The sequence below is a fragment of the Dendrobates tinctorius genome, unplaced genomic scaffold (assembly GCF_039654945.1).
Source record: "Dendrobates tinctorius isolate UK_male_01 unplaced genomic scaffold, ASM3965494v1 ptg000197l, whole genome shotgun sequence".
NCBI lineage: Eukaryota > Metazoa > Chordata > Amphibia > Anura > Dendrobatidae > Dendrobates > Dendrobates tinctorius.
In genome coordinates this window covers 3,990,715-4,003,573 of record NW_027361864.1, presented here as the reverse complement: position 1 = coordinate 4,003,573, position 12,859 = coordinate 3,990,715, and the positions used below count along the sequence as shown (strand labels likewise).

At 46.6% G+C, this 12,859-nt stretch overlaps 1 protein-coding gene across 5 annotated transcripts in view; it reads left to right on the top strand.

Annotated features, from left to right (window-relative positions):
- Positions 1 to 12,859, top strand: part of UNC13B (unc-13 homolog B) — a 409,040-nt gene that overhangs the window by 82,989 nt on the left and 313,192 nt on the right. For all 5 annotated transcript variants that reach the window (XM_073553139.1, XM_073553142.1, XM_073553141.1 and 2 more), the window contains exons 5-6: positions 8,763 to 8,880; positions 9,389 to 9,512. In XM_073553139.1, coding sequence (XP_073409240.1) covers positions 8,763 to 8,880; positions 9,389 to 9,512 — 242 coding nt within the window. The remainder of the gene's footprint in view (positions 1 to 8,762; positions 8,881 to 9,388; positions 9,513 to 12,859) is intronic.

Genomic DNA, 12,859 nt, shown 5'->3' with positions numbered 1-12,859 from the left:
CCCACAGACCAGGTTTCATGTTCAAAAACATAAAAAAAAAAATTGAATGAACTTGTTAGAATACATTGATGCTATGCTGCCGGTTGATTTGTTAATCCAGATTAAAACCCGACCATGGCGTTACAAAGTGGCAGCGTTAATTATCCATCGTACATTATACAGGTGTCGTCGTAAGCGGCTTCCACATTCTGCTTTACCTCTGTAGTGATCAAGACATGAAAGAGCAGAGTAATCCGAGGAAGCGGTGATGCCTTGTGAGCCGCGGATTAGACCCATGTGACTTAAACTTTGTGATTTTTGCTGATTTTGTATGCTTTGCTATGCCTATGACTTTTGGAGGAAATATCTCATGCCTTTAATTTAAAAAAAAAAAAAAAAAATTCCAGCGTCCTCCACACCCCAATCTCTGCTTCTTGTATTTATATCTTGTGAACTTTTCCAATTTTTTTCACGTTACATCTACAAACTTAAATGTATTTCATTGGGACACCAACACAAAAATATATGAATCTGAAAATTTGCGATGTCCATTTGTAGTCAGCCCCCCCGAGTCAGTACTTGTGTAGGACCACTTTTTGCTGCAAATTACTGCTGCAAGTCTTTGGGGTCTGTCTCTTTGCCAGCTTATATTCAAGTCTTGCTACAGATTGTTAATGGGATTTAGGCCTGGTCTGTGACTGGGGTATTCACACACAGTAATATGCTTTTAATCTGAACCAGGGGTCTCAAACTGGAGTATATGAGTATACGGGCCACACGTTGGGGGGGCTTCATTCTTTTTAGATAGAGAGAGATATATATATATATATATATATATATAACAACGACAAAGCAAAGTCCAGCAATAACGTGAGCAATCCAGGATGCTGTTAAAAAATTTTTTCTTTTTATTCATAAATCCATTAAAATGCAATGGTCCAAGCAGTTCAAAACTGCAATAACGCAGGAAAGTCGTGCAGATAGGACTACGCGTTTCAGCGGTAGAACCCGCCTTCTTCATGGTCCAGAATCTATAATATATAATTTATTTATATATATTTTTTTTATTTTTTTTTTATAAAGTACATGTGCTAAAGTTAACCAGTGCTCCGTAAATGTGGGGGATTCATCAGGGGAGTAAAGGGTATGTGGGAAGTGTGATGGGTTCCTGCAGTGACAGGCAGCCCGCAATTAGGTTTCACCGGTCATTTCCCAACCCATCCAAATAAAGCATGGTACTCTTTACTCCACTGATGAATCCCCCACATGGGGGAGGAAAACACGTAGGGAGAAGAAAAACACACAGTGGTGGGTACATCTTAGCAGCCTATACTTGGGGACTGCTCTTGTGAGGGCGGGGGCATAACAGGGGATGATAGGAAATCCCCCTCGATGCATATAATTCTTCTGCGTCTGCTTTTCTCTGACCTGCTGATAAGATCAACTGAAATAATGCAGTAATGTCTTACAATTAGCACCATATAGTAATACTGGCAAGCATCTTGTCCCCCATCCTGGTCGCCATCTTGTTCTAATGTTCCCCATCTTGTAGTAATGTCCCTCTGTCCTCGTGCCCAATTTGTAGCAATGTCGCCCCGTCCTGTTGTCCACCTTGTAGTAATGTCACCCCGTCCTGGTGCCCACCTTGTAGTAATGTCGCTCTGTCCTGGTGCCCACCTTGTAGTAATGTCGCTACGTCCTGGTGCCCACCTTGTAGTAATGTCGCTCTGTCCTGGTGCCCACCTTGTAGTAATGTCGCTACGTCCTGGTGCCCACCTTGTAGTAATGTCGCTACGTCCTGGTGCCCACCTTGTAGTAATGTCGCTACATCCTGGTGCCCACCTTGTAGTAATGACGCTCTGTCCTGGTGCCCACCTTGTAGTAATGTCGCCCCGTCCTGGTGTCCACCTTGTAGTAAGGTTGCTCCATCCTGGTGCCCACCTTGTAGTAATGTCACCCCGTCCTGGTGCCCACCTTGTAGTAATGTCGCTCCGTCCTGGTGTCCACCTTATAGTAAGGTTGCTCCATCCTGGTGCCCACCTTGTAGTAATGTCACCCCGTCCTGGTGCCCACCTTGTAGTAATGTCGCCCCGTCCTGGTGTCCACCTTGTAGTAATGTCGCTCCGTCCTGGTGTCCACCTTGTAGTAATGTCACCCCGTCCTGGTGCCCACCTTGTAGTAATGTCGCCCCGTCCTGGTGCCCACCTTGTAGTAATGTCGCCCCGTCCTGGTGTCCACCTTGTAGTAAGGTTGCTCCGTCCTGGTGCCCACCTTGTAGTAATGTCACCCCGTCCTGGTGCCCACCTTGTAGTAATGTCGCTCCGTCCTGGTGTCCACCTTGTAGTAAGGTTGCTCCATCCTGGTGCCCACCTTGTAGTAATGTCACCCCGTCCTGGTGCCCACCTTGTAGTAATGTCGCTCTGTCCTGGTGCCCACCTTGTAGTAATGTCACCCCGTCCTGGTGCCCACCTTGTAGTAATGTCGCTCTGTCCTGGTGCCCACCTTGTAGTAATGTCGCTCTGTCCTGATGCCCACCTTGTAGTAATGTCGCCCCGTCCTGGTGCCCACCTTGTAGTAATGTCGCTCCGTCCTGGTGTCCACCTTATAGTAAGGTTGCTCCATCCTGGTGCCCACCTTGTAGTAATGTCACCCCGTCCTGGTGCCCACCTTGTAGTAATGTCGCTCCGTCCTGGTGTCCACCTTATAGTAAGGTTGCTCCATCCTGGTGCCCACCTTGTAGTAATGTCACCCCGTCCTGGTGCCCACCTTGTAGTAATGTCGCCCCGTCCTGGTGTCCACCTTGTAGTAATGTCGCTCCGTCCTGGTGTCCACCTTGTAGTAATGTCACCCCGTCCTGGTGCCCACCTTGTAGTAATGTCGCCCCGTCCTGGTGCCCACCTTGTAGTAATGTCGCCCCGTCCTGGTGTCCACCTTGTAGTAAGGTTGCTCCGTCCTGGTGCCCACCTTGTAGTAATGTCACCCCGTCCTGGTGCCCACCTTGTAGTAATGTCACCCCGTCCTGGTGCCCACCTTGTAGTAATGTCGCTCTGTCCTGGTGCCCACCTTGTAGTAATGTCACCCCGTCCTGGTGCCCACCTTGTAGTAATGTCGCTCTGTCCTGGTGCCCACCTTGTAGTAATGTCGCTCTGTCCTGATGCCCACCTTGTAGTAATGTCGCTCCGTCCTGGTGCCCACCTTGTAGTAATGTCGCCCCGTCCTGGTGCCCACCTTGTAGTAATGTCGCCCCGTCCTGGTGTCCACCTTGTAGTAAGGTTGCTCCATCCTGGTGCCCACCTTGTAGTAATGTCACCCCGTCCTGGTGCCCACCTTGTAGTAATGTCGCTCTGTCCTGGTGCCCACCTTGTAGTAATGTCGCTCTGTCCTGATGCCCACCTTGTAGTAATGTCGCTCTGTCCTGGTGCCCACCTTGTAGTAATGTCGCTCTGTCCTGGTGCCCACCTTGTAGTAATGTCGCTCTGTCCTGATGCCCACCTTGTAGTAATGTCGCTCTGTCCTGGTGCCCACCTTGTAGTAATGTCGCTCTGTCCTGGTGCCCACCTTGTAGTAATGTCGCTACGTCCTGGTGCCCACCTTGTAGTAATGACGCTCCGTCCTGGTGCCCACCTTGTAGTAATGTCGCTCCGTCCTGGTGCCCACCTTGTAGTAATGTCGCTCCGTCCTGGTGCCCACCTTGTAGTAATGTCGCTCTGTCCTGGTGCCCACCTTGTAGTAATGTCGCTCTGTCCTGGTGCCCACCTTGTAGTAATGTCGCTCTGTCCTGGTGCCCACCTTGTAGTAATGTCGCTACGTCCTGGTGCCCACTTTGTAGTAATGTCGCTCTGTCCTGGTGCCCACCTTGTAGTAATGTCGCTACGTCCTGCTGCCCACCTTGTAGTAATGACGCTACGTCCTGGTGCCCACCTTGTAGTAATGACGCTACGTCCTGGTGCCCACCTTTAGTAATTTCACCCTGTCCTGGTGCCCACCTTGTAGTAATTTCACCCTGTCCTTGTGCCCACCTTGTAGTAATGTCGCTCTGTCCTGATGCCCACCTTGTAGTAATGTCGCTCTGTCCTGGTGCCCACCTTGTAGTAATGTCGCTCTGTCCTGGTGCCCACCTTGTAGTAATGTCGCTCTGTCCTGATGCCCACCTTGTAGTAATGTCGCTCTGTCCTGGTGCCCACCTTGTAGTAATGTCGCTCTGTCCTGGTGCCCACCTTGTAGTAATGTCGCTACGTCCTGGTGCCCACCTTGTAGTAATGACGCTCCGTCCTGGTGCCCACCTTGTAGTAATGTCGCTCCGTCCTGGTGCCCACCTTGTAGTAATGTCGCTCCGTCCTGGTGCCCACCTTGTAGTAATGTCGCTCTGTCCTGGTGCCCACCTTGAAGTAATGTCGCTCTGTCCTGGTGCCCACCTTGAAGTAATGTCGCTCTGTCCTGGTGCCCACCTTGTAGTAATGTCGCTCTGTCCTGGTGCCCACCTTGTAGTAATGTCGCTACGTCCTGGTGCCCACTTTGTAGTAATGTCGCTCTGTCCTGGTGCCCACCTTGTAGTAATGTCGCTACGTCCTGCTGCCCACCTTGTAGTAATGACGCTACGTCCTGGTGCCCACCTTGTAGTAATGACGCTACGTCCTGGTGCCCACCTTTAGTAATTTCACCCTGTCCTGGTGCCCACCTTGTAGTAATTTCACCCTGTCCTTGTGCCCACCTTGTAGTATTTTTTTTTCCTCTTATTCTTCTCCCCTGTCCTCCCTTCCCTCAGCACCCTTTCTGCACATGCGGCCCGCAGGAACTATAGACTCCTTGATGATCGCGGGCCTGTAGAGGGGTCGCCGACATTGGCGCTTTCAGTTGAATGTACGTCTTTAAACCATGTATTGACAATGCAGTGTTTTGCTGCACAGAGGCAAGCTCTCTGCAGAGCAATATTGATGTCAGCCACTGGCTAGTCAGAGGCCAGCAGCTGATATTGATGTGTTGGCGCATAGCAGTGATATTGTATGCCACCGCTCGGTCATGCCAGTGTCAGCTGCTGGTCTTTGGCCGCCTACTAGCATTGCTGTACAGAGAGCTGTTCTTTGCACGGAAATACATTACGATTTAAAGGAAATAAACCGTTGATGTCGGTGACCTCTTTGCCAGGCCGCAATCATGAATGGGTCTACAGTGCCTGCGGGCCACATGATGCAGCTTTAGGGGGGCTGCATGCGGCCCTCGGGTTTGAGACCCCTGATCTAAATCATCCATTGTAGCTCTGGCAGTATGTTTAAAGTTGTTGTCCTTCTGGAAGGTGAAGCACACCGTAGTCTCAAGTCTTTTGTAGCCCTGTATTTGGCACCGTGCATCTTCCCATCAACTCAGACCAGCTTCCCTATCTCTGTTGGAGTAAAACATCCCCACATTATGATTCTGTCACCACCATGTCTGACAGAAGGGATGGTGTTTTTAGGGTGATGTGCATCGCTAGTTTTCCCTCACACATAGCGTTTTGAATTTAGCCCCAAATATTCTACTTTGGTCTTCTCTGAGCGGAGCGTCTTCGTCTACATCCTCTCTGTGTCCCCAACATGGCTTGTTGTAAGTTGCAAACAGCACTTGTTATGGCTTGCTTTAAAAATGGCTTTGATAAAGGCCATATTTGTGGTATACACGACGAATAGTTATGTGGACAGATTCTCCCACCTGTGATTTGGATCTCTGCAGCTCCTCCAGAGTGATCATAGGCCTCTTGGCTGCTTCTCAAATAAGTCCATGGAAAAAGGAAGAAGGGTGGCACTCACCAGTCAAAAATCCAATGTTTATTAGGAACTTTAGAACATCTTCAGCAGGACAGTGGGGTGTGGAGTGTGAGGAGGACGACGGCCGTTTTGCGCAATTGCGCTTCTACGGGTCAATACCCGTTGACCCGTAGAAGCGCATTTGTCTTATTTCTGGGTGGGCACCTGAGGATTGGGGTAGATTTGCCTACAGCGTCTTGGATTGCATTGGTAGTGCATTGTCACATGAGGTGTAACGGCGGTGCTCGCCATTTTATGCTTTTGTGGACTGCTTCTCAAATAAGTCTTCTCCTTGCTTGCGATGCCAGTATAGGTGGACGGCCATGTCTTGGTAGGTTTGCAGTTGTCGCACTCCTTTTTATTTTTGGATGATGGATTGAACAGTGTTCCATGAGATGTACAGAGCTTGACCTATTTTTTTATAATGCTTTAGTCTTCTCCACAACTTTATCCCTGACCTATCTGGTGTGTTCCACGGTTTTCATGATGCTGTGTGATCCATGATATTCTCACAAAAACCTCTGAGACCTTCATAGAACAGCTGTAGTTACATTGATTAATTACACACTGGTGGACTCAATTTACCAGTTATGGCAATTACAATCAAAATAAATGAGAACAGGGTCCAGTCCAGGTGAAGAAATTTAAAGGTGCTTTATTCCGCCATGGATACAACGTTTCAACCTGTTATAGGTCTTTATCAAGTACTTTATGTCACAAATACTTGCTACCTTAAGTTTATTTATCACATAAAATCCCTAAAAGATACATTTTAGTTTGTGGTTGTAGCCTGAAAAAAATTTGGAAAAGTTCACGGTGTATGAATACTTTTTAAAACTATTGCGACTAAAAAATGTTTGTACATGATTTCTAGTGACCTGATCAAGAGCTAAATAATTACTGCTTAAATGAAGCAAAGTGCTTAGTGTTTTTGTGCAACTTCATTTTTGAGCAGCGCGTGTGACTGCTGTGACAGGCAGCAAAGTGTGGAACTTTGCAGTAGCATGTAATGTCACTAGGTGGCAGTAGAGGCACACTGATGTACTGAGCGCCTGGCTCTGCAGCTGTGACTCTGAGGGATCGCACCAGGTGACTCCGTGTGTCTGTGCCCGTGTGCTAGAGAAGCCCATAAGCACACATTACCCTGAGAGGCCAAGGGTGTTCCCTGGCAAATAAAGGTCCGTTTAATATTATCACTTTATTAATAAAAGAGCCGGTGGGAGGCACATGTCGCTCATGACTAGATCCTCCGGACACACAACTCTCATGGACCTTGCACGTAATTGACCTTTTGCTGTTCGCTAGTTCTGAGGATGGAGATGATAGAATAGAGCACCTCCTGCAGTCCTCGGCTATTAACTGCAGTCCTATGTAACGCTACAGATATCGTATGGCCCTGACTCTGGGTACAGATAAGTGAAATCTTATGTAACCATACAGAATTTACATGGCTGTGGCTCTGGGTACAGATGAGTGCAGTCCTAGGTAACCATACAGAATTTACATGGCTATGGCTCTGGGTACAGATGAGTGCAGTCCTAGGTAACCATACAGAATTTACATGGCTATGGCTCTGGGTACAGATGAGTGCAGTCCCAGGTAACCATACAGAATTTACATGGCTATGGCTCTGGGTACAGATGAGTGCAGTCCTAGGTAACCATACAGAATTTACATGGCTATGGCTCTGGGTACAGATGAGTGCAGTCCTAGGTAACCATACAGAATTTACATGGCTATGGCTCTGGGTACAGATGAGTGCAGTCCTAGGTAACCATACAGAATTTACATGGCTATGGCTCTGGGCACAGATGAGTGCAGTCCTAGGTAACCATACAGAATTTACATGGCTATGGCTCTGGGTACAGATGAGTGCAGTCCTAGGTAACCATACAGAATTTACATGGCTATGGCTCTGGGTACAGATGAGTGCAGTCCTAGGTAACCATACAGAATTTACATGGCTATGGCTCTGGGTACAGATGAGTGCAGTCCTAGGTAACCATACAGAATTTACATGGCTATGGCTCTGGGCACAGATGAGTGCAGTCCTAGGTAACCATACAGAATTTACATGGCTATGGCTCTGGGTACAGATGAGTGCAGTCCTAGGTAACCATACAGAATTTACATGGCTATGGCTCTGGGTACAGATGAGTGCAGTGCTATGTAACACCACAGCTAAGTACAGTCCTGAGTCATAGCCATGTAATGTCTGTGCTGTTACATAGGACTGCATGTATCTGTACCCAATGTAACAGCACAGATTACATGGCTATAACTTTTGGTACAGATAAGCGCAGTCCTATGTAACACCATAAATATTACATGGCTATGACTTGTGGTCCAGATAAGTTAAGTCCTATGTATCACCACAGATTATGTACCCACTCAAAGCCATGTAATAAAGTGCAGTCCTATGTAACCATGCACCTAATGTCACAGTGCAGTGCTCTGATCGGTTTCCATCTGTTGTTTTCCTCCCCGTTACATATTCTTATTATAATGCGGATTGAGTCCTTTTTATTATCTAAGTTCAGTTTTCTAGATCTACAGACGTGTCCGGCTTCTGCTTCTGTGAACGCTGCCTTCATGGGTGGGCGTCGTATGCTATATTTTAGCTTTCCCCACTGGGAAACTATCAGCAAGTAGGCCGGCTCCACTTAGCCAGTCCTTTGTCTGTCCTTCTTGTTTGGGGTTTGCCTTGAGCTGCTCTGTATTTCTGGGTGTCCCCATCGGCTGCTCTACAGCTCCTCACTTGACCTCACCTTCACATGACAACCCAGGCAATCCGCTTTGTACATACGGCCTCCATTGTTACCCAGAGGGAGGGCTCGCATCTGTGGACCGCTGTAACTTCTACGATGCGGGTTTCCGCCTCCTCGCCCGCTCACTATTGTTTACCTGCGCACTCCGTACACTCACAGGTTGCCTCAATCCTTGGCTTCGGATCTTCCAGGTTCTTGCTTCTGACCCTTCTTTTGACCCATCCTTATCTTGCAGTGAGATCAGTCGGCTGGACCTGGGGCTTATTGTGGAAATGTGGAATAAAGGCCTCATCTGGGACACCATGGTGGGCACCCTGTGGATACCGCTGCAGACAATCCGACAATCGGACGAGGTGAGAAGCGACTCTAAGCTGATGGACTGTAGTAATCGGCAGTGAATAGAAGCATGCTTGTCTTGGCGTTTTCGGTCCTCATATTTTTCCATCTGGTAGAGAAATGATTAAAGTGTTCATAAATGGATAGAGATCAGCAATTTTTGCAGTTTACTGTTTTGTTAAAATCTTTAGCTGTTTTTTGTACCTATTTTAATGTTTTAGATTTGTTTCCAGCTCGTTGCCTTGGAGACCGACCATAGCTGCTAGGCAGCTTACCATGTGCAGTGCTTACAAGCTCTTCTCTTTTAAGCTTGTAAGCGCAGGATTGCTAGAGCACGCTATTTACTTCCTAGCCTCCTGCCAGCTTCAGCACAATGTCCGCGAGCCGACTGCAGCGGTGGTCGGACTGCAGAAAAAAAATGAATCTCGTGTTCTACCATGTCGGAGGTCTAAGATATTTAAGTAGAGGTTAAGTATTTGTCACGGCTCAAGCATAGACACATAGGGTATTATCTCATTGCCCCAGGAGGGTCCCGGAGAGTGGACAGCGCTGGAGGCCGAGGTCCTAATGAAGGACGATGAGATCTGCGGCACCCGGAACCCCACTCTACATAAGATCTTGCTGGACACCAGGTTCGAGTTGCCTTTCGGTGAGTTTTGGCCGTTTTCTCTTCTCTAATTTTTTTTCTCTGATGCAGGTTGACGCCATGGAAGGAAGATCCTGCGCTAAATATTATCCGTCTCTCTATCTTCTCTTGGGTCAAAATACAGTCGTTACGATCAGCCATGACATTGGACCTCCTAAATTTAAAATATGATCTAAATGTGCAGAAATAATGATGCTGTGATTAATTACTGCGGTCACATCCAGAGCTGCATTCACAGTTCTTCAGCTTTATCAGATCTCTTCTCTCTGCCGACCTCTGTAGGTTTAGTCTCTGTACAAAGTATTTAACATTATTGAAGATTTTCAGGCTCTGCAAAGAGCCGCAGAGATTTCTATATGGAAACTGTGGGGCTTCTGAATGCAGCTCTGGAGGGGACTAGTGTATTACACAGAACCTGAGTAAATCACAACCTTCACCACGTTACGTTACCATTACTTAGTAGTGTAGATTGCTGCTCCTTCTCGGGGAGAGAATCAGCCGATCAGCGTGGGACCAGTCTCGGTGATTTCTCTGCTGTTCTCAAGTCGTTTAGCGACTCTTAAGTTTCCTGAGTGAAGAAGGAAAGTTTCTCGGTATTGTGGGGAGTGCGATTATCATGATGACATCTTTCCTGTGACGGCGCAGATGCAGCATAATGGAAGCTCTGAACGTCTCCCTGTGTGAAATTTAATGTGCTAAAAGCATTGTGTGCTCCGTTGAGAAAACATTAAATCTGAATTTGCCAATAGGTTATATTTTTGCTGGCATTTTGAATGGAGCCTCCCCTCCCGCTCATTTCGTGCTCCCAAACCACTTGTTGTTCTGTCCCCGCATAAGGCGAATGAAGATGTGGCTGGTGACTAGGGGCTGGGAAAGGTCCTACCTTCGTTTCCTTAATGCAGGGCAGACAGGACCATGTTGCTCAGTGTCCGGAGAGATAATGCACACCAGGGATTGTGAAGTCCAGACTTGTTTAATTGGAAATCTGGACCTACAGCGTATGATTGGTAATACAATAGGTTCTCCAGACCTACAGAGTGTCATCAAAGTGATACAGCAAAGAGATAAAGCAAGGTGGTCGAAAAACTGATGCCTTTCACAGCTCTGTACAAGCATGTCTCTCCCAGGTGAAAGTGAAACAAAAAGCTTCTAGAAGGAAGAGAAGGCGTGACCTCTGAACCGGAGGTGAAAGGCATGTACAAGAATTAATTAGCTGCAGGCTGCCATACAGAAAAAAGACCAGCAGTTGGCAGCAGAGCAAATGCAAGACAACTCTATAAAGAATGGAAATAATACAATCTATAGAAGCATAATTCAGACGGAACAGCACACTTGTAGCGTGCTTCAGAGCTTTGCTGTACGGTTACAGCAAGGTTTAGTTATCTCTAAAGCGCTCCGGTGAACATATAGTTTTGAAGAAGCGGTTGGGGACCATAGTCTGGGGATATCTCCCATCCTGCTTTTCCTCGCGGCACTCCCGTTGATTGACAGGTCTCTCCAATTTGTGTACACAGGTCAGTCACTTGGAGCATAGTGGGAGAAGCCGATCAGGGACGGTAGCAGACTAGTCTAATTTCCCCATCCCATGATCCCTGGCCCGCTCTTCAAACTTTATATTCTTTGAGACGCCAGCAATCATGCAGCCAAGCTCTAATTTCATGCCTCCCGTAATTTGTGGTTTGGGCTCCATGAATCGAGTGACAAGTTAACTGAATGCTGAGCCCTTTATAACCTCGCTGTCGCCACCGATTGGCAGCTTCTGTGTACACTGCATAGGCAGAAAGCTGCTAATCAATGTTGAGGCCAGGGTTCTATAGAGCTCATGAATATGAAGCACTACATGGAAGCAGGTTTACTAGTCCTCTAGTGATGATATCCTGCTGATAAAACTGTGATTTTTATCAAAACTACAGCAAGCAGCCCAGTAACAGAGACATTGCTGGAATCTGGGTTTCTGTGGGTTTCTGCCTCTACATCATGTTGCTCTCAGATTAGGGGGCATTTTTGATTAATGGTTGTTTAGTGTGTGTGTGTGTGTACATTAGGGTGACCGGATCTTATATGGGGGGGAAAAAATGTCAGAATCTTGTTCGTCTGGACCCCACAAAACGATTCCCCTTTCCAGATATTGAGAGAGCCAAAATTTGAGCTCGATCAAACGACGTTAACCCGTGCCGCTCGTCGCTCAAAGTTTGAAAAAATCCAAATTGAGGTATTTTAAGATTTAGGTATTTTGCATAGTCTGTTAGACTATAAAGAATGTGACAACAACATTGCAGAAATAGCCCTGACCAAATTTTCGAACCATTTGTGGTATTTGAATGCAGAGTTGGTGGGATTATCGTTTTTTGATCCCACCATTACAGACAATGAAAAGTTGTTAATGGCTAATAAATTGCTCAGTAGCACAGATGAACCATCAGAGCACGCTAACCTACAGGAGTCGATAATTTTACATAGTTATCTAATCTATTCTAGAGCTTTTGTTAAAGTAGTTTTTGAAACGTCAGAATATAATGCTCGGCATTTGCTTACAACTTGCAGGACATATTGCTTTTGTTCTTCATCTTTTGTCAGAAGGTCGTTAAAGTCGGTTACTTCCTACCTCTTTTAATTTTTCTTTCCTAACTTTTGGATTTACAACCCTGGCGTGCTCTGATGGTTCATCTGTGCTACTGAGCAATTTATTAGCCATTAACAACTTTTCGTTGTCTGTAATGGTGGGATCAAAAAACGATAATCCCACCAACTCTGCATTCAAATACCACAAATGGTTCGAAAATTTGGTCAGGGCTATTTCTGCAATGTTGTTGTCACATTCTTTATAGTCTAACAGACTATGCAAAATACCTAAATCTTAAAATACCTCAATTTGGATTTTTTTCAAACTTTGAGCGACGAGCGGCACGGGTTAACGTTGTTTGATCGAGCTCAAATTTTGGCTATCTCAATATCTGGAAAGGGGAATCGTTTTGTGGGGTCCAGACGGACAAAATTCCGACATCGATTTTTTGCGGTCACCCTAGTGTACATCAGAAGAAATGCATATTAAAGGGTTTGTCCACATATGAGGGCTTTTTTTTATATTTAAATGCGTGTATGTGGGCTAAAAATCAATTTTACAGTTTTTCATCCTAAATTTGACACAGTTTTGCTTTTACAGGCCTTCATTTCCCATTACATTGAGCTTTGAACAGCTCAGAAAAAGCCAGATGTGAGTTACCAGTCGGACCATTATCAGGGCTGACTGGTGGATTCCTTGTCAGCCCATTGTGCAGCCAGCAATAGACCCAGGCTATAGGAGGCAAACGCTGCAAACATTTGTAATGAAATCCAATGGCAAAAATGAA